Source organism: Protopterus annectens, chromosome 2.part0 (assembly GCF_019279795.1).
Source record: "Protopterus annectens isolate FY-2018-M chromosome 2.part0, PAN1.0, whole genome shotgun sequence".
Classification (NCBI taxonomy): Eukaryota; Metazoa; Chordata; order Ceratodontiformes; family Protopteridae; genus Protopterus; species Protopterus annectens.
This window is the reverse complement of record NC_056728.1, coordinates 1172174638-1172197483: the sequence shown is the minus strand read 5'-3', so window position 1 is coordinate 1172197483 and position 22846 is coordinate 1172174638. Positions and strand designations below refer to the sequence as shown.

The 22846-nt window shown below is 39.7% G+C and overlaps 1 protein-coding gene across 3 annotated transcripts in view; it reads left to right on the top strand.

Annotated features, from left to right (window-relative positions):
- The window catches only part of LOC122793406 (alcohol dehydrogenase class-3-like), a 765188-nt gene that overhangs the window by 555042 nt on the left and 187300 nt on the right, over window positions 1-22846 (top strand). The window contains exon 3 of one of the 3 annotated variants that reach the window (XM_044061386.1): window positions 12862-13003. The exons of the other annotated variants lie outside the window; for them this stretch is intronic. Coding sequence (XP_043917321.1) covers window positions 12862-13003 — 142 coding nt within the window. The remainder of the gene's footprint in view (window positions 1-12861; window positions 13004-22846) is intronic. 3 annotated transcript variants of the gene reach the window in all.

The following is a 22846-nucleotide window of genomic DNA, read 5'->3' as shown; positions in this document are numbered from 1 at the left end:
ACTCTTTGAAAATGCATTGACGTTCACATTCATTAAAAGTGCAATGAAGTTCACATTCATTGAAAATGCACCTGGTAGGTAGCAGATTAAGGGTACCTTGGTCCCTGGATTGTTTTCAGACTATGCACACACTGCGTACACTTTTAGGACCATGCATAAATGCATGTGCTATTTGATTCACCTTCCTGATTTAATGTATTTCTTGTTAAATACAGCAACATTTGTTAGAATGCATCTTAAGTTTGTAGTTTTGAACATTTTGTTTAAACCAATAAATAACAAAAGTACCCAGTTTTGAACATTTCAACCAACTTTTAATGACTAATTGTACCCAAGGGGTCTGGAAGTTGCTGCAAAGGATTAAGGCTGTTGTCTCCTATAGTTAAGGTACAGGGGAAAGTTAATTAACTAACCTTCCCCCTCTAGCTATGGATATCTCTCTCTCACACACACACACACACACACACACACACACACACACACACACACACACACACACACACACACACAGACGCGCGCACATTCAGTTTGTACCTGTAAGTTACCCTGGCTGGCATTTGAAAATCAAAGCTCATGCTACTGCAAGTTAAAGATAAGGCTCCAAGTTCCAAAACTCAAAGCTCATACCTATCTGCTGCATAATTCTGTTCCAGAATTGTAATTTATGTTTTCTATTTAATTATTTCACATTTGTTTGCAGGGAAAGTCCAACTGGACAGAAAGTGTCCATTTTCAGCAGAAGCCCAGGGAGAAAAGCTCCACAGTCTCAATATTTCAAAAATCAAGTACAGATATTTTCAGTCACAAAGTATTATGTTACATTTTTCCATTCCTTCACTAAGTAACTCCTCGCAAATGACTAAGAACTTTCTCTGTAACAAACATTTTCAACTCTATCTACTCCTAGGCAATGTCTAGAACCTCCTAAGTATTTAATAGCACTGTTTACCCTGAATCTAAATTACAATTTTATATGAATGCCTTTTAGTGTTAAAGTACTGTATTTTATATATTAATTAGCCAATGTAAATTTTACAAAGTCTATGCTCTTTCCATATTTTATCTTTAAAGTACTCTGTAATAAACATTTTTTGTGGAGCTTTTCTTTCTGGGCCTCCACTGAAAATGGGTTTCTGACTCAGTGGACGTTCCCGGTCAAGAAATGTCAGTAAATAAATAAATACATTACAAAACAGCAAGTACAAGTTCAAATTGCTATCAACTTGAGTACTCAGATCACATGCCACCGGGTTTACTCTGGGGGAGGGGGTGATCTCTAGATTGTAATTAGCTGGGGTATTTGCTTTCTCAAAGAGAATAGTTATGTATTTTTTGCATTTAGTTTCATTTCATGGCTCTGGCACCAATCATTTTCTCTCTCAATCCTTTCTGCAGCATATCAGTATCATTTGGGGATTCAATGATTGCCCCCAATTTGCAGTCATCTGTGAACTTGGTTATACAAAGGCCATTTGCCTTGACTTCTTTGAAATAAATTCCAAACAGGCGAGGGGCCCAGCACAGAACCCTGTGGTACGTCTCTGTTGACTGGTCTCTTGCTAGAGGCAAATTCAGTCACTTTGACAGCGTGTGTCCTGTTGATGAACCATTTGCCTACCCACCTCATGAAGTAGGGGTTTATGCCCAGTTGAGAGAGTTTCTCTATAATACCTGAGGGGGAAATTGGGTCAAATGCCTTGACCACGTCAAGGTATATAGTATGCACAGTTTTTCCATCATCCATGGACTTAGTGACCTTCTTGAAGAAGTCAACTAGATTTAACAGACATGATCTACTCATAATGGATCCAAACTGGGTTGGGTCAAGAGTCTGGAGATTACCTATGTCCTTGCCGGCAAGGTCCATGATTCTTTCCATGGCCTTACAAATGAGTCTAGTCAGCCTTATGGGTCTATAATTTCCTGAGTCAGTTAACTGTTGCTGTCCTCGTCCTCCATTCTACTAGAACTTAACCTGTCTGGAGGCTGTGGTTAAATAGGGATCCAAATGGGTCTGCTAGATCATGCTTTTTAAGTTATGTAGAAGTCAACCTGGGATGTTGTCAAGGCCCATTGATTCCGTGTTTTTAGCCTTAGGGAGTGCAAAGATGACCTGCTCTCTTAAGATAATAGGCTGAGGAATGGTGGCACGTATAGTTTGGGAGATGTCTGGTAGGGACAGGGAGGTGAAATTTGATCCAGATCTGTCATATAGCAGGTTGACTATTTCCTCCAATTGAGGATGGGTGGTGCCATCCACAACCACCTCTGGGCATAGCTGGGTATTCTCCTTATATTCTGGACATAGTTAAAAATGTTTTGTCATTTTCCTTGGTTAGGCTTCAAAACTTGCTTTAGAGGGCATGACTAGATCTCTGATTTGTTTGTTTAGACTAGTCATGGATTTTGTATTCTGCTGAGCAAGTTGCTGCTTATTCTTGGATATTATTTTTTTTCTTATAACTATTATATTATTATAATGATTATATTATTGTAATAATTATAGAATGAGATAATTACAATTATAATTATTAGGTACACAAAAGCCATGTATGATCATATAAATAACTGCATAGAAGTGGCAGTACCAGACTGAAATAAGCCTAGGACAGATCATAAAAACAAGTCACATTGGTAGACCCCCCTGGTATAAATAGGTTGTACAACAAAAGGAAAACAAATCATGTCTAGAAGTAAGAGAAAATGTACACAATGGAGCAAAAACTCGCTCATTAGTCTAAATAAGCAACTCAGACAGTCAAGTCTTCAAAAGCAAATTTTGAGGCAAAACTAGCCTCCCAAGCTAAGGATAATCATAAGGCATTTTTCAGTTATGTCTGCAGTCTTAAGGGCAACACCCAACAATGTGCAGAATTAGTTGTAGATAGCTTCCCCTATACCCAGCCAGGAGATATAGTGAATCTGCTGGCCGAAAAATTCCACTTAACCCCAGAAATACTGTCTACCATTCCTCTAACAGTTATCACCAAAGAACAGGTCACCACTGTACTCTCAATCTAAAAACATGGCTTTGATGGGTCCCAACAATATCCCATGATGCCTCATAAATAGCTTGAAACAGGACCTATCAGTCCCACTAGGATCTCTATTTAACCACAGCCTCTAGACTGCCTTTGTCCCTGTGGAGTGGAGGATAACAACAGTCATCCCTCTGCATAAAGGGGGACCATCAACAGACCTGGGAAATTACAGACCCATAGATTTGACTAGACTTATATGGAGGGCATGGAAACAATAATCATGGACCTGATAAATAACAACATAGGAAACCTCAAAACACTGGACCTAAACCACGTCTACTTTGTCAAGGGCGGGTCATACCAGTTGAATCTGGTGAACTTCTTTGAGGAAGTCACTAAAGTCATGAATGAGGGTAAAACAGTGCATACTGCCTATCATGACCTGGCTAAGTTATTTGACACAAGTGGGGTATTATAGATGAACTCACAAAACTGGGCATAGATCCTTATATCACCAGATGAATAGCTAAATGGCTCACAGACAAGACACATTGTCAGAGTGGGAGAATCCAGCTCCAACAAGAGGCCAGTTACTTTTGGTGTGCCACAGGATTCAAAGCTGGGACCAGTCCTGGTTGGAATATACTTCTCTGAAGTCAAGGCCAATATAGAAGGCCTTTGGCTAAGTTTGCTGATGACTGCAAGATGGGGGCAATTACTGAATCCCCCAACGATGTAGATATCCTTCAGAAGGCTCTGATTCAAACAAATAATTGGTGCCAGAGCCATGGCCTGCAACTAAATTTAAAAAATGTATAATCATACCCTTTGGGAAGTCAAATACCCCTGCAAATTATAACATCAATAGCACACCCCTAAGAGCGGGCTCAGAGGTGAGAGAGCTAGGTACACAAATAGTAGCCTGAACTTTGACTGCCATATATCCATCAGTAGCTTGTAAGTAAAGACATGGCATCCAGATCTAAGGAAGTTATAGTCCCACTGTACACAGCCCTCATCAGACCAATAATCAAGTGCAATGCACCTTTTGGCATGTACTGGACCAGGCACTTGCAACAGCTTGAGTGACCTCAGAGGCTCCTTACAAAAAAGAAACAGGGTGTAAACAACATGTCCTATGTGGATAGACTAAATGCCCTGTCCCTTTACTCTGTTTTCTACCAACTATTAAGGGGAGATCTATGCCTAACCTATAAGGTACTCAAATCCAGCTCTGATGGAACTGTTACACATTCACAAGGCTTACTGCACAAGGTCCAACTGATCTAAGCATCTAAACCTGTTCTGTGACATAAACAAGACATGTTGGAGAGACAATACGTGTCTCAGAGTTTACCCTTCTCTGAAACAGGCTTCCTGTTTGTAGAGCAGAGCCCTTACCTAAATCTCTTCAAACGCAGTTCTGATCGATGAATAAGGAATTGTCAATTCACACCTGGGGTAGTGCCCATGTCATTCGCAGGGGCAGTCTGCAAAATACTCAAAGGCACAAACCTAAGCCATCCCCTAGCCCTTGGGGATTGAAAATCGGGTAAAATTCAGTTAATAATGGCTAGGCTTGTAAACGCACTTCAGCTGTTAGTCTAGTAATCTCCTATGAATCTATGAACCTGTGATATTGTTGCTGCATCTAGCAAGTTATGTTCTGTACAGTTTCTTCTCCTCAGAAAACATTCCCCACACACTGCAAGTAGAGAATTCATATAAGAACAAGTGCAGGAATGGGGTTAAAGTAATCAGGCCATATCTCTTCAGAGGCCTTTACAGCTTAATGTACACGGCTTCAAATAGCAATAGCAGACACACATAACACTTGAAAAAAATTACTTGTACTGCGTTTCACTCTGACGATACAACTTACTCACAAAATTTGTGCTTTGGAATTTCATTGTTGAATTGCTTACACACTTCCACTTGCTTGGCCCAAGGTCACATGACATGATTACACTTGAATACATCTACAGCTTACAAATGGAAACACATGACATGAGATTGGAGGCAAAGTTCCAAAAGATTAAAACTTTGAAGATGAATTGAAACAAATGCATTTTTTGCCTGTTTGTTGACCAGGTAAGCCCACTGGACAAATTGTCCCCTTTCAGTGGTGACCCAAGAGCACTGCCTGCTTAAGTGACTTGCTGAGAGTCACAAAGTAGGCAGATGAAGGGGTAAAGGAGTCAAACCAAGTATCCTGGGCACAGGAAGCAGTTTAGAGCTTTAATTCTCTGTGTTAACAGCCAGATAGCATTCCGTAAAGTCTAAAATCAAATATTTGGCCAAAGAATAAATGCTAATCACATCAAACCAGATTCAAGCAAGGTCAAATCCACAATAGATCTAAAAGGTCTGATTTGTGTAACTGAGTTATGTCAGGTCCTAAGCATGAAAAATTTCTTGTATAAGCTTATGCCAGCTTTGTCCACAGTGCTGCATTCACTATCAGATTTACTAAAGAAACATAAACTCTGGTCATGGGGAATGCTCAAGCCTGAGCTTTCAGCAAAGTTAAACAAATTCTAATGTCAGCTAAAGTACACATTTGCAATGTCACTACTGAACAACAGTCACAAATACTGATAACTATAGCCAATGTGCTGACTTACTTCAGCAGGATAGACACGTCTCAAGACCTGTTTCTTATTGCTCCAGAGTTATAACAGATACAGAAAAAGATATTTGCAAATAGAAAAAGATTCTCTTGCAAGTGTGTGTGTATGTGAAATTTCTGAAGGTACCTGTTGGAGACAGAGAATTTCCCACTCTAGACTGACCATAGACCACTGGTTCCACTAATTAATTCCTACAATTTAGACAAAGTGCTGCAAAGATGTCAAAGGTTGCTTATGAGACTGAGACATTTCAGTACTAGAACAACCCATGTACCTAGAAAGCAATTAATTGTGGTCACCATGCTGTCCGGAAACCAAATACGTGACCAGAAAAAAAACCCTGACACCTAAGAAGACATTGCTGCTGATCTGCAGAGCATAGTGGTGAATCAACCTATAACTACAAAAAGGGTGAAAAGAAAACTAAAACAAGATATCAAACATAAGAACGAACTGTAGGCCGTTATTAAATGTAAGGGCTGGATGGCCTGACTGTGGGCAAAGGCCATGAATCTAATGTGCAAATACTACACCATCAGAGCACACTTGTCTGAACACCATAATTTGCTGTTGTAGTAAGACAGAATTGCATCTTTTTACAATGTGCCAAAGTGCTGAAACAAATATATGAAGGACACCAGGATCTAAGTAAATGCCATAAAACAGCCAAGTTGTATGTATGGTGACCTAATGTTAATATGGACATTGAGACAGTATCAACATGACAGGCTGATGATAAACCATCCATGAGGAGAGAACTACTGCTACCAACTCCTTTACTCGAAGGTTCTTTGCAGAAAATAGTTGCTTATTTATGCTAGTTTGAAAGAAAGAGCTACCTTGTAGTAGTTCACATTTACTCTCAAGATGTAGACGCATTACATGTGCCAGCTGTGACTACCCAACAAATTATTGATAGACACTGTTTACTAGATATGGGGTACCCTTCAGATTAGTCACATATACAGTTATAGTTAAACAGATTGTATCCACAGAGTGCTAACAATTTGGGGAGGACTATGACTTCACACATGCAATTATAAGTCCTCACTATCCACAGTCTAAAGGAGATTCTGTGAGAGCTGTCCAAAGTGCTAAAAACATTCGCAACCAACCTGACCCTCACAAACTTCTTATGTCTTAACATGCTACACCATATCATGATACACATTAAGCCCTAAATAGGTTCATAGGTTCACAGGTTCATAAGTGTTTACTAGGCTAACGACCACAAGGGACTTTTTAAGCCTAGCCATGCAATCAAAATCTCTGACAAGTTCTGATACCCTTGGTAAGTGTAAGCATGGGCCTGGGAGATGAACCATTAGCAGATTGTCTGTGTCCATTAGAGACATAGGTGTCAAACCAGGGATGAATTTCCTGTTTCCCATCCAAATTTCCAAGTTGCCATCGAATTGGAATCAGGAAGAACTCTGCTTCACGTGGAATGGGAGCCTATTCTATAGATAGGGTAGTCTCTGGGATACATATCTGTCTCTCCAGCAGGTCCTATTTATATCACATGGTATGGTTTAAGTCTTTAAAACAGGTAATTATATGCAGGAGGTCCATCAGAGCAGGGTATGGCAATGCCCTGCATGCGAGGCATAGATCTCCCCTCAAAAACCTATAGGAGACAGAATACAGGGATAGGGCCTTGAGGCAGTCTGCATAGGACATATTACTTACTCCCTGTATTCTTTTAATGCAGAACCTCTGCGGATGTTCCAGTTGTTGGATATGCCTGGTTAGGTACATAGCAAAGGGGGCACTGTACTCAATGATAGGTCTGATAAATGCCAAATACAGTGGAACAATGACTTCCTTGAACTTAGATGCCATACTTTTGTTTATAAGTTGTGCAACATGGAATGATTTCCTCACCACTGTACACACATAATGATCAAAGGCTAGATTACTATTGTGTCTCCCTAAGTTCCTGACTACTGGGTCAACTGTAAGGGGAGTGTTGCCAATATGGTAGTTACCAGAGATGGAGGACTTCCCAAAGGATACTATTATGCATTTCTTGGCATTTCATTTTAGTCCATGGCTGTGACACCAGTTGTTTGTCTGTATCAGCCCCTCCTGGAGAACATTTATGTCAGTGTGAGATTCAATGACAGCTCCTAATTTGCAATCATCTGCAAATTTAGTCAGACAGAGCCCACTGACATTGGCCTTGAGTTTTGATAAGTAAATGCCAAAAAGGAGCAGTCCAAGGACTGATCCCTGAGGGACTCCACTTGTGACTGGCCTCTTTTAGATGTGGACTACCCAATTCTAACTTCCTGGGTTTTGTCTGTGAGCCAGTTGGCTATCCACCAGATGACATACGGGTTTGTCCCTAACCTCTTGAGTTTTTCAACAATGACTGAGTGCGGTATTGTGTCAAGTGCCTTGGCTAGGTCAAGGTAGGCAGTGTGAATGAATTTGTCCTCATCCATTGCTTTGGTGGCCTTCTCAAAGACATCCACCATGTTAACTAGGCATGATTTGCCATTGATGAAACCAAACTAGGATGGGTTCAGTGTTTGGAGGTTTACTCTATCTCTATTGATCATCTCCGTGATAATTCTTTCCATGGCTTTACATATAAGACTAGTGAGACTTATGGGTCTGTAGTGTCCAGGGTCTGTAGATGGCCCACCTTTGTGCAGAGGGATGACTGTTGCCTTTCTCCATTCATGAGGTACAAAGCCTGCTTGGAGGCTACAGTTAAATAGTAATTGCAGAGGCCCTGATAGGTCATGTTTCACGCTATTTAGAAGAATCCTGGGATATTGTCTGGGCCCACTGATGCAGTGCTCTTGGTCTTAGCATTAAGGATCTGTTCCCTAGTGATAATTGGGTGAGTTATATTTGATAATATTTCCTGAAGGGTAGAGACAAGTAAAGTTGGAGCTGAATTTATCAGCCAGGAGGTTTGCTATATCTTCTGGCTCAGTACAGGTGTCTCCATTTACAATGAGCTCTGCACACAACTGTGTATTGCCTTTGAGGTTGCAAACATAGCTAAGGAATGCTTTGTGGTTGTCTTTGTTCCTGCCTGTGAAGTAGCTGGCCTAAATGTGTGGAAGGCATTATAACCTTGCACTGTCAGTGTGCTGTCCGTGTCTTTAAACAATGTCTCAGTGACCACACAGATGTCAGCATTCTCTAGGATAAAGAGAACTTCTAGAGAGTGGAGTTTTGGTTTAGACTCCTAGCACTGAGCAGTAATACCTTTAGATTTTCTTGGTTTTGACTTGCTATGTCAGAAGTACTTTTAGTTTGCCATGGTTTATCAGCTCATACTTGGAGGAAAAATCAGGACTAATATACCTATAATGGAATTAAAACTTAAACTGAAGACTATTCCATATAAAGCTGTTATGAGAAAAGTAAAAGATTCTTACATATGTTTTGTTATGATAGGTGATATTCTACCCAGACTTTACCCTTCATCATCCAGGTCAACCAGTGTGCCTAAAGCTTTAGGAGCAGAGAATATGAGTGACAGTTGGTGTTGCATTAAAAAAATGGAATAACCTCATCAGCAAACTTTTGTTTTTGTATCCAGACATGTCTTCTCAGCATTATAACAGTAGCAGTGACCCTAGACCCAAGATCTACACAATCATGTACACTTTTCAGGGCATGATTATATAACTGGGACAGGGAAGAAATAGTTTGACTCAAAAAAAAAAAAAAAAAAAACTTTCTTTTGTAGAAGGAGTGGACCAATTCCCTCAGGCTGTCCATATGGTAAAGCATACAGTTCCACATGCATGCCTGGTAATTAAGAATTCTAAAGAGTAAAGTGGAGGAAGAAAACATTCTCTAACCTAGGTGGTCTAACATCTTGTCTTCTTTGTCACCAGGAGCAGGAGCGGCCTTAGGTCAACTGGTGCCCTAGGCAAAAGGGCTCCACGGCGCCCCCCACCACACCTCCCGGTGCCCCATCCTGGTCTACCTACACCAAATACTGGAAAATTGCCCCTAATAGAGTGGCGCCCTAGGTGGCCACCTAGTTGGCCTCTGCCTAAGGCCGGCTATGACCAGGAGAACGGGGCTCCCTACTGAAATGCTGGCACTTAAAATTATAAGTGACAACAAGATGAAACAAAAGATAGAAAATGCTGGAGAAGAGTGAATCTCAAAAATTGCTCTTCTCCTTTAAAATTTCTTTTTGCGGGAGGAAAGCCATTCCTACACCTCCTGTGTGGGGGCAAGCCTCCCCACACCCCCCCAACTTATATACACCAACTCTGAGATTGCCATACCTCTGAGAAATGGGAATATTCTGAGAAATGGCATTTTGGACATAATATATACAAGTCCAGTCATTCTGCCATTCAGTCTCTGTATTTCGGGGCTCAATCTAACATGTCTAACATTTCAAATGATTACCAGAGAAAGGTTAGTATTCATGATCAACCTGTTGTCAGCATGCAACATAGAAATTGCTGTGGGGTTTGATATAAGGTGTGAAAAAATGGATCTATACTATTTAATTGAAGAATCGGATCATCGAATAGCATTTAATCGAAAATGCCATTCATCAGACCTCCCTCTTGTGAGGGGCTGTGCAATTATATGTGTGTATATATATATATATATATATATATATATATATATGTACCAACTCCAAAACTGCACAACAGTAGGGGAAAGGGCACATTTCCAAATGGCCACTGTAATGTGATCTCACTCAGAATGAACAAATGGCATGTTCTATAAAATGCCATCCAAAATGTCGTTCAATTATCTGATTCTTTGATGAAATAATAGGGACCCATGGAAAAAAATACATTTATTAGTCTGAGGCACCTTATACAATTTATCATTTTTTTTTTCTTGGATTGACACATGGGTATCAGGATGATTACAGGCAGCATTCAATACATCCTCTAGGGCTGGCAGTATAGAAGGGATGTGTGAGGAATGAGATATGTCGGTTTGTAACATATTATAATATCTCCTCAGTTTGGGTGGAACATCTTTTTTGTTTTCTTAGAAATACCTCAGTCATTCATCCTGAATATGGTCTGTTTAAAAGAAAATTCTTCCATAGGATAACAATTAACATTTTCATCACAGTCAGAGAGCAGACGTTGTCAGTTTGTTAGAGAAGAAGGTCTATCTCTGTGACTATCAAAATCATCAGACTCTGTTTCCTCAGGGATTACTTTACAGGGATGCCCAACTGCAATAAATTTTGTAAACTAGGATTCATGGCCTGTAATGCCTGCCTAGCCAAGGTAAGAAGTTAATTTTTCTTAAACATAATTAGGTCTTCAGATAAACTATGTTTAATCTTTTTTCTTCATAGGACTTCCTGTTGAAGCAGACTGACTCAAAGGAGATATGTCTGATCGGTCAAATTGTCTCTTGCCTCAGTTACCCCATGAAGAATCTCCCAGAGGGTCTCCCAGCCCTAAATAAGATTCTGTCATTCCCATATCAGACACTGGAACAGCTGTAGAGGATGCAGCTGAACCCTGGTTTAGGTTTGCTGAAAGGACTACACCAGAGGAAGCTGAAATGTTATGTGAGTGGTTCGAGGAATAACAAATAGCCACTGCAGATTCACCCACTGTTGGCTGGGGTAAAGGCTAAGATCATGACAATGGCAAGGACTCCTTGGTAAGGACTTTTTTTCTTTCTTGATGCATCACAACTGGAAGCAATAGGACCATAGTAAGTATCCATACTGTAGCCAAGGATAAGATTCCAAAAGCATTATGCGTTGCTGGACTGAGTCAGTCAGAAGGAAAGTTGTCATTGAGTGTTCACAAGCAGCACACTTACACTCACACCACTTATCACAGTTCCTACTTATAGCAAAAGTATAAGCAGCACACAAATTCCCTGTCAGTACTCTACTTAATCCCTTAAACACACTGACAGTAAAATGAAATGGCAGGTAAGTTTACACAAAATAAGAATAAGCACTTCATTAATAAGCACTTCCCTGCCCATTTCCACAGGAAATCTTTTAGTCAAAAAATCGAAGTTTACATAAGAAGTAAATATTTTCTTACAAAACAGGCACTATTAATAATAAAACACTAATATTTAAAAAATAGCGGCCTCTGACAGGAAACTTCAGAAACTGACTGCGCAATATAGAAAGACTTTCTTGCAACATGTTGGTCGAAGGTTATGTCACTGTCCAAATAAGTTCCTGAATTCCAAATAACTGGGTCAAAATCTTAGGAGTATGTTGTCAATGTGGTAGTTTTTCAGGGTAGAAAACTTTCCAAAGGATATGATAATGCATTTTTTGGCATTTAGTTTCCGTCCATGATTTTGGCCCCAGTTATTTGTTTGGGACCAAACTTACTGCAGGATAACTAAATCATTTGGATATTCAATGACTGCTCCTAGTTTGCAGTCATCTGGAAACAAAGAAGAAGACACCAAACAGGAGAGGTCCCAGCACAGAACCCTGAGGGACTCTACTGGTGATTGTTCTCTTTGCGGAAGTGGCTTTCCCTATTTTGATCTTCTGTGTCCTATTTGTGAGCCAGTTGGCAATCCAGCAGGTGATGCAGGGGTTTATTCCCAGTTTACTTAGCTTATCTACTATGCTTGTTGGATTTTTTTTTTGTTTGTTTGTAAGGATCAAATGCATGGTAATTATGCAGACAAATGAGATAAATGTGAAGCCTTTAACTGTTTAGATTAGTTTGCAATGCTGACCATGTCTTTTCCCTCCTAAGGCTGTTGTAACTAAAAAGATAAATGGAAGATAAGAAAATAGTTAAAAATGGATGCCAATAGAACAGCATCTGAATTACATAATTTAATTAACTTTCCCATTGGTTAAATCAGTCACATGGTATTTTATCTTTTTTTTAGGAGGTGGTTTAGAATTTAGAATTTTTTTTCATTTGCTTGACAAGTGTGTTCACCTAAAAGTTTCATTAAACTTTCTGTGTTTATTTTGCCTATTGGTGATTTATTTTCCTTCATAGATTGCACCTACATTACCTGTGAGATTATGCTATTGTATAATATATATAAACAGTGTGTTTGTCTCAGTGGTTTGCCCTTTATTGGAAATTCAGTAAAGAAAAGCAATATCATGCCACATTATCTAAGCTGATAACTTCCATTATATCTGATGAAATTTTAGTACTGTTTGAGGTTTGAGAGGTTTTGCATGCTATAATTGTGTTATGTATTGCTCTACTGACTATAGTACATAAGGTAGATTTCTCCCCTTCCAACACATTTACAACTGCTGTAATTCATTTCCACAGATTGTAGCCTCTGGAGTGTGCCGCTCTGACAGTTCTATCTTGAGTGGTAAAGACCCTAAAATACAATATCCAATTATCCTGGGCCATGAAGGAGCTGGAATTGTTGAGAGTATAGGAGACAGAGTCACCTCAGTAAAACCAGGTATGTTATGAAATGCATGCAAAAAGCTTTTATAAGCGGTCACTTTAAAGCTGAACCAAAATAATTTCTCTCTTTCCATAGCTGTGTAACACTTGTTATCTCTGTTCAAAATGTATTATTTTATTTAGAATTTGTGTTCAGAAGTACTACACATGGTTACTCTATCAGAAATTACAGTGAAAGAAAAATTTGTATGGTAATAATATTTATTAATGAAACGATCAAACCAGACATTGGTAACATACATGAAAATGGATAATTATAAAAAAGATGAAATATATTCTTTATCATTTGGTTTATTACATTAGTAAGCCTAACTGGTAAATAGGTAGAAATATTTTTTACAACAAATAAAATTACTGAAGCTTAAAACACAAACATGCATATTCAAAGGTATTAAACTCAAGTAAGCAAAAACAATTGTCCTGTTATTACATAAATGGAACTACCACAGCAGTCTGAAAAGATTATCCCAGGATTTATGAAACTTCATGCAGAAATAGTGCTATTCCTGCATGGAGTGGATCATGCCCATGTAGAACAGCAGTGTACTTTGCATATTAATGAAGGCACGCTGCTGTATTTTCCACACAGGCATGATCCTTGTATAAGTGCAGGGGCATGTCCGAGCATTGCTCGGACAGTACACATGCCCCCTGCACTCCAGAATTGCCGTACAGCAATTCCAAAGCAACAAACTGTGTCTGTGGACAGTGTTAGCATAACAGTGTCCGCGGACAAAATACAGTCAAACCACACAAAAACACAGCCTCCCAAAAAGGTCCAGCACAGATAATGTCCAGAATGGTATGCCAGTGTACAGGCTGACATACCATATAAGTAAGCATGTTCCTGAGAGGAACATTTAAACCAATTCCCCCATCTATGATATAGTTGTCCAGATGTCCTGCCCTAAGATGGATAAAACAATATGCATACTGTTACAGTAAATAAAAATAAAACACATTTAATTTTTTTTCCATCCCCAATAAAGTTTAAGCGTAGCTGAGCAGGTATGCTCATTGCACAGCTGTGTATAGCACAGCTGAAACATCCGAAGGAGCTAAGTAAAAACATACAGCCAAAACAGTCAAAATGAAATAGCAGAATAGTTACAGTGTTAGCTTTGCATGCAGGTATTCACAGTTCGAGCCCCAATACAGTCTGTTCATTTTTATATGTGAAAAAAGTACTAAAAGTATTTTATTATAAATAGGTAGTGAATAATATATATTTGTTAACCAGGGTAGTTTAGCAAGTCCAAATGTGAGGTGTCAGTGTAGTACAGATGTGAAATCCCCATATAAACACAAGTGTCCCATACAGTATGGCCACAAAAGAATATAATGTAATGAAAGCACATAGGGGGATGTTATGGAAGAGAAACATACATATCAGAAGATGTCATTAAGAAGGAGTCAACCCCACAGTTCTGATAGTCCATAAAATGAAAGCTAAACAATATTAAATTGTGCTCACCTATGCTTAGCCAGAGTAAGCATAGCTTAAATTTGTATGTTTAGGAAGACTTAACGCAGCTAAGTGGATTTGTGCAATGGTAAGCAGTGCTTAGCATCTACCCCTTTAAGCAATGTTTATCTTAGCTAAGTGGGTTTGCCCATCACTTAACTTAGCTCAGCATATTCAAAACCATCCAATCACAGCAAAGGGCAAAAAAATCAGCCCTATTTTAAACCTCGTAGGTGGGAATACAGCCCCATAACCAGTTGTAGCTCATCACTGCAGGTACTATGGCTGACATTGGTGAAGGTGTGAGCTTTTGGACATTTAGGAGTCCAGGGTCATGGTTGACTCCTAGTACAATACCATGAAGGGAGATTGCTGCAGGACCAGTACCAGGGCTCCCAATACAAAGAGGAGGCCTGGGACCATCTCACACATGATCTCACCAATGCCACTGGTATCCCTCAGACTGGTGAGCAGGTCCAGCACCACTTTGCTGACTTGAAGCATAGGAAGAGGGACCTCTTGGACTAGTGGATCCAAGATGCTTGGCAAGGAATGCCCCAGCTATGTATAAATATCAGTATCAGTAAGTGTTTTCCAAAGTCCAGCCTGTGTATGTGATGGATAGGTATGCATAAATATTTCTCTATCTCCTGTACAGCTGCAGATGAGAGGGCTGCAAACATGGATGCCTATGCCAGCAGGCTGCTAAGGCTGCATTGCAAGGCTAGTGCAAATTTAGCTTGTAGTATTCAGGGCAAATAAATAGAAAGTAGCAGAATGTTACCTGTCAGTATTTAAAAATGTCTATGGTTTGTACTGAATAAATGAGACATTAGCAGAGTAATAGTGATGTACAGGGTATATATCAATAAAAGTGTCAGTACTTATCAATAAAAGTCAAAACCCTAGACTGGTTGTGTTTACTTTGGGATGTGGTGGTATGAATCAAAATGTATACAGTTTCTGCACAGCTGTAGCTCTGAAAGCATTAAATAATCAAGGCTCATCTGACAAAGATTGTGGAGTTGTAAAGCAGGAGATTAACTATATGAAATGTTCCATGCACCAAGATCTAATGCCTGAATAGTAATGTTGTATTAACCAGTGTTTTCCAGACTGTGCTATGTCAAAGTATGAATACACAGTATAAGAACTATCTGCCATGCATGAAAGTCAGAATTACAAGGTCAGATTGTACAACTAAAAGAGTATTAGGCAGAAAACAGTCAAACAAGACACAGTAGTTTCTAAATAGCTCATTTTGATGAAACACAAACTTTGTTGTATTTTTTGTACAAACAGGCACTTTTTGAATCCCGGGAGTGGTAGTAAGCTGTATGCATAATTTCACCCAGGAATATGTAAATATGTGTAGAAACAGTCAGGTAGTGTTAACAGAAATTTCCTCCAGAGTTCTGCCTGGTAAGAAAAGGTATAAATGAGCTGTAAGAAGGCTGTACTAATATACTGTGTACAACACCCACTGTCCAACCCCAAGACAGCAAATGACAGCAAGATAAGTACATACACCAAGTAGTCTCCTCCAAGAAATGTCCCTCAAGTGTCATGCTGTCACAGCTAGTGGTCACTGCTATCCACACCCAGGGTGACTGATAGAAATCAAGGCAGAGTGTGGCAGTAGCACAAACACACAAACAGTATGGGTGCACATTTGTAACCCTGACTAAGTGAATATGGGTAGAAACAGTCAGGTAGTGTTAACAGAAACTTCCTCCACAGGCCTGCCAGGTAAGAAAAGGTATAAATTAGCTGTAAGAAGTGTGTAATTATACATGGTGTACAAACATAACACTGCCCAACCTAAGGCCATAGGTTGATGTAAAGTGAGGTAATACCTGGAGAGTAATGATTAGAGTAATGATCATTAAAGTTGTGAGCAATTGAAGCCTGTACAGTTGTTAACTGACATCTCTCTCTCTCTCTCCCCCACCCTATCTGCATCAATAATCTAAATACATAAATTAATGGGTATGTTTTTCACCAAACCTACTGTTTGGACATTTGTCCTATTGTTCTACAAATATTTAAACATTTTACTGTTAATGGTCCATGTTCAAATACTATCATTCGTGGCCTGTTGCTATCAATGTAACCTGCATGCCGTTATAATGCCCACTGTGGTTCCATATATGCACGTGTTCTGTTTGCTATGCAACTATCTGTTGTTTTGGGTTAATGAGAATACCTATACATGTTGTTATAATTAATCCTGGAATGTGTTTTTCATGACTAACCAGCATATGTTATAAAACTGCAACACCATAGCACTTCTGGGAAGGCCAATCCCAGAGGATCCACCTTTCCTGGCTCAATTCTCTGTGACAGTGGGCCCCAGCATGTCTGGGACCCAACCTGGGACCTTCTCATCCACTGGTCCTGCACCACCTTCGGGTGAAACCACCTCAGGGGATGGGCCCATCCCCCCTGGGAGCAGGCACGGACAGGACACTATCACCCGCAGTCAGGTCTGAGGATTGGTGTGTAGCGAGCTTTGAAAGGAGTTCAGAGATCTGCTATTCCAGTTTGAGGTCTGCATGGCACATCTTGAGGGTCAGCCTGCCCCTTCTGCTCAGCCCCCAGCACAGCCACCTTTGGGGCTGTGATGGTGCTGTGGTGACTGCCCATGGCTGGGGACCTCAGTTCCACTGTATCCATTTGGGGGTTGTGGGCATCAGATTTCCAACCACCCTCTCCGTCCAAGGTGTTTACCCCCCACATGTGTCATATACCACTCCTGTCTGCTGTCTTGTCTGTCTTGTCTGTCTTCCTACCCAACCTACCTCCCCAAATATACCTACTATCCTTCCCCAACATCCCACTCTCGCCTTATAGAAAAAGGACAATCTGTTCCCACAAAAAATGTTGCCCGATACATAGCTGTCCATTTTGCACACATGTCCACTGGACATGTAATCTGGTCTAGTTGGCTTAACAACACATTGTTGTCCTTACCCCTCTCTCAGGGGTTTTAGCATCCAGATTCACCTCCAAATCAAATGCACAGCTGTTGCTGTATCAGAAATGAACAGCTATGGACCTTCCCTACACCCATCCTGCACATCCCTAGCTATCTTTCATATTGTTTTTCCCTCTGCATCCTCTTTTTTCACCACTTTCCTATCACCCCTTTTTTCTTTTCTTTTAAAGAAATTAGCATAGGGGTAAGCGGGAGTAAGTGGCAGTAAGCGAGTTTGAGTGATGCTACGCGATGCCTACACAGACTAAGCAGTTTCCCATTTAACCATGTGTTGGCATCGCTTACCATCACACAAACCTGCTTAAAACTGCTTAAAGGTGCTTTAATCACTCTGTTTCCATCAGCCTCTGTTCTGCCCAGCAACAAAATGAACAACATTTGCAGGTCTTGAACCCAGGACCCTGTGCACCATAGCAACAGCAATTTACTGCTAAGCCATCTGAGCTACAGAAATGACTGATGCTTTTTCAAACATAACATGCATTACATCCACTTTACAATAGGGAAGAGACACTGCAATCAGGAGTGATTGGTATCTATAAATATATGTATGAAAAGAAACATATAGATATAGAAATAGATAGATAGATAGATAGATAGATAGATAGATAGATAGATAGATAGATATGGAGATACATATATATGTATAACAATATGTAGAGATATTACCAATAAATATTGAGGTGTATATATATATATATATATATATATATATATATATATATATATATATATATATACACATTTATATATATGCATACATATATATACATTTATATGCATACATATCTCAAAATGCCCATACAAACATATGCTGCTGATAGACCACCCATAACTGGGGCAGCATGCACAGCTGGATACAAAAGGAGCCATGCCTCTGACATCTACCCCCTACTCCAAATAATAAGTAAACAGTACGCTGTTACAAAAACATGATAGACCATACACAATGGCCAGACATACAATGACCCCTTAGCAAATAAACTAACATGATAGATAGTAAAGAGAAAACAACCAGTCAGTAATTCATACAAGTTTATTAAACTCTGATGTCTTGGCCAAAGCCTTCAAGGAGTAAAACATTACAAGAATTACTTACCTTACATACAAGAAGCAATTAACACTTATAATTACATATTTAAATGCACATACTCCAATTTCACTCCTCATTTAACTCCCTAGGGGATAAGGTATCACATTTAAAAATATAAATTGATTCTGTACATAACAATTGTACTTTTATGACTGTTTGATCAAACTGAGAAACACACTTTTTCAAAAACAGTACCTTGTAACCCACTACTGTCCACATGGTGAGAATTATAAAAATGTACAGCTATAGAACTGTCTTCTTTCTTATCAGTAATATCTCTCACATGTCTTAACAGCCTAGTTTTAAAACACTTCTTACTCTCCCCCACATAATACTGTATTTCTCCGTAAATAAGACCTAACCAGAGAATAAGGCCTAGCATGGTTTTCCAGGGTGATCATGATATAAGCCCTACTCCAAAAATAAGCCCAGTTATGATCGTCAACAACACACAATGGACATGTTGAATTATAAAATAATATCATTGACACCTGTTGACTGAGGTTATCATACTCTGCTCGCCATTTTTGGACCATTTGGACACCCAACTTCTTCTCTTTCCAGAAAGTCGTAAGATTTTTTCCCCAGGAGTCCTCCACAATTCGTACTGTAACCCCAATCCTCACGTGCACTTGACATTTGAGATCCTTGGCCGATAAACACTGACAAGCGTACTTTGATTGGTGAAAGTACAGACAACACATGTAAAACATGTGCACTTGATAACAAATGGGTGTGGTTGGGTTTTCTTAACTGTCGCCATTTTTGTTGCCACTCCTGTCTTGTAAGTCGTCAATCAACCCCGCTCCCAGACAAGATGAGTGCAAAAAGAAAGCGCTATTCCATCAAGTTCAAGAAAGGAATCATGGAGGACTACTGGGGAAAGAATCTGATGGCTTTCTGCAAAGAGAAGAAGTTGGATCTCCAAATGTTACCAAAATGGAGAGCAGAGTACGATAACCTCAGTCAACAGGTGGACAAGGGAAATGCTAAGAAGTGCAAGTGTGGATCAGGTTGGCAACCATTATTTCCTGAGCTGGAAGACATCATCTGTGAATGGATTGCATCCAGGAGAGCAAAGGCTTTGATTGTGCGCAGGGCTGATATTCAAGCATTTGCCCTTGCAATGGCACCACAGTTAGAAATATTCCCAGAAGAATTCAAAGCATCACAACATTGGCTGGATGGCTTCCTTTAATGAAATGAACTGTCTCTAAGAAGATCGACAACACTGTTCAAACTGGAAGATACTGAAGTTATTAAACATGCACTTGCATTCAAGTCCTTTGTTGATTGTATCGACTTTTCTAAATACCAACTGTCCAACATGATTGCTGTGTATGGAACTGCAGTGTTTATGGGCTAAGGATCTCAAACAACAATTGATCAGAGGGGTGCCTTGTCAATCTACATTCCCTCCACTGGTTACGAAAGTGCACATGTTACCTGTAGTTTAGCAATTCACTAGATGGAAAGAAAACCCTACCTCTAATCATTAGTAAGGGCAAGAAAAATAAGATTGAACATGTTTCAGGCATTTACATTCTTGAAACCGAAAAAGCCTGGTGCACACAAACAGTTATAACGAAGTGAGTCGATGTAATGCTGCCACTTGTTTTGCGAGGTGGCGAAAGAGGTCTGCTAGTTTGGGATTCAGCCAGCACTCACCACGCTAAAGACATGAAGGACTTCCTTGCACAGAGATGAATAGATCAAATAATGATTCCAGCAGGAATGACTGCCTATCTCCAGACTCTTGATATTGCAATAAACAAGCCATTCAAGCACCAGTTGTGCATGGAACTCAATGACTACATTGAAAATAGAATGGAGAGAAATCAGCATGGAAAGTTTGTAAAGCCTAGCCTGCAAGAGGTTGTGAATTGGGTGAAAAATTCATTGGATAAAATCACTGACAGCTATGTTGCCAATGGACTAAGAACAGGCTACATGGACCAGAAATGCTCATTTAAGGAGAGCTATATTGCTAGGCATGACAGATTGGGGCCAATGGTTCTAAAGGAAATGGAGTCGCAAGAAATTCAGGCTAGAATTCGGGGGTTGGGGACTTATGACAATGTTCCGAAAGAAGATTACATGACTGTATTTGAATAATGTTTCCATTATCAGGGCAACAGCAAGCTCTTGTCAGTTTTTTGACTTAATTGTATTAAGGCAATTATTATCAAGGGGTAATTACAAAGTAAGGCCACTAGTTCCCAGACTTCATTTTTATGACTTTCCATCATTCTTCTCTTACGGTTTGGGTAAGGAATAAAGAAAGAAAGCATCACCACTCAAAAAGTGGCAGTTATTCACCTGTTTTATTCCCCTCCTCCAATACACATGTATTGAGATTTTTCTGCACTTTCTTTTAAGCATGAAATATTGCACTGTGAAAGCCAAGGTGTAGATATTCTGAAGTTGAAATGTTTGTTGCACTGTTTATGTAGAATTCTCACACAACTGTTAATGCGTTACCTAGAACTGTTGCCCAATAATGGAAAAGTATCAAATAAATGTCAATTTGTGTACATTAATAAATGTTGATTTGTGTACATGAATAAATGTCAATTTTTGTACATCAATAAATGTAGATTGTTGTATGGGGGGGGTGAATAAGGCATCCCCTGATAATAAGCTTTAATGCTTATTTTGGCGGGGGAAAAAGTATAAGACCCGGTCTTATTTTCAGGGAAATACTGTATATGTATACTGTATACTATATAAGAGAATTCTCCATACACTGATCTCTTGAATGTACAGAGTACCACATGTTGCCCAGCCTTTGCCCTCTGCAGGCATGACAGTGCTAAATAATGATAGACCATACCTATCAACTTCTTATTGCATGATATCTGGACAAAGCCTGACTTAGTTGAGGGACATAGGCCCAAAAACATGGCCATACTTGGAATATTGCTGTTATATACTGAGAAAGTTGCTGGTTTTACAGGGTTTGTTGTAACATATCTTTTCTGAGGGATATGAAGGCAGAAACACAAATGGATGTTAGCATTTACTGACTGCAATCACCAGAGTATGCTACTGGTTTGCCAAGGACAACACCTGTCTGGGGAACAGACCAAACATAACAGGCAAACCTCTTTCCATTATGTGGATAGCCCTACAGTGGAGAGCTATGCAGACACCGAACTTTGTCAGACTGAAACCTATGCAGAAGTAGCATGTTCAGACAAACCCTGTGAAACTATCAGTATTCAAACCATATATCAGCACGACTGCCCCTTAGTCTTGAACCTTCTCCATCATTTAGTTGGCTTGTCTCCACAAGTCTTGTTGTAAGAGGCATTAGCTCATACACCACCAGAATGTCTTCCTCACAGGGAAGGTAAAGGGCCAATGCCCACATGAAGTACCAAATTATAGGAGTGTGTTGCCCTGACATTGGCTATTGGAATAATTACACAGCTGCTCTGCATGTAATTAACAACTGGGGGACGCCAATTGGTGCACCGGCCATCACATGGTCATGAGCATTACCTATATAAGTCAAGCTGCCATATATTCTAACCAGCTCTGTCATAGACAGGAGTACAACCTAACAAAACTGACTGACTGCAAGTCACAAAAAGAGCATATCACCAAATCTACTTTCCAAAAATAAGTATGTGAAACAAGTAAGCATATAATTGAATGCAGTAGGTGGCCTGTAATAATGGAAAATAGGAGTTTGAAAGAATATGTTTCAACAAGACTTGCTATACTGATGTACTGCTGAACAGCACTGATGGCCATAGCATGTCGCTCTGTCTGCAGTGACATAGACCAAAACTCAGGCCCCTGACTCACCCCAGGAAAGGACAGCTGACTTTTGACAGCTACTGGAGTGTCTGTCAAACACCACTGACTGTGCCACTGCTAAGCCAGCTACTGGAATGTTGTACATATTCATATGTTACCTGTGAATATAACTATGATACACAAGGTTGTCTTGTAAATCTAAGAAACCTATACAGAGTATGTGCATAGTAAAGTACTGTTGCATAAGTGTGTGTTGGAATGCATGTGATATAGTGAGTTCATACCATTCAAGTGTATAGTGTTTTAAGCACATGTGTGCCTGATATCTGTAGTCACTTACACATAGAGTTGTGTTACATTAGGCAAACCATTGTCAAGTCTACTTACAATGACATCGTAACATAATAGCCTAGTTATGAATGTGGGACATCCTCCAGGTTAACACTGTGATAGCAAAGCCTGCTGTGCAATCAACTTATTATCTACGTATGTAAATAAGTTGTGAATGTTGTACTTG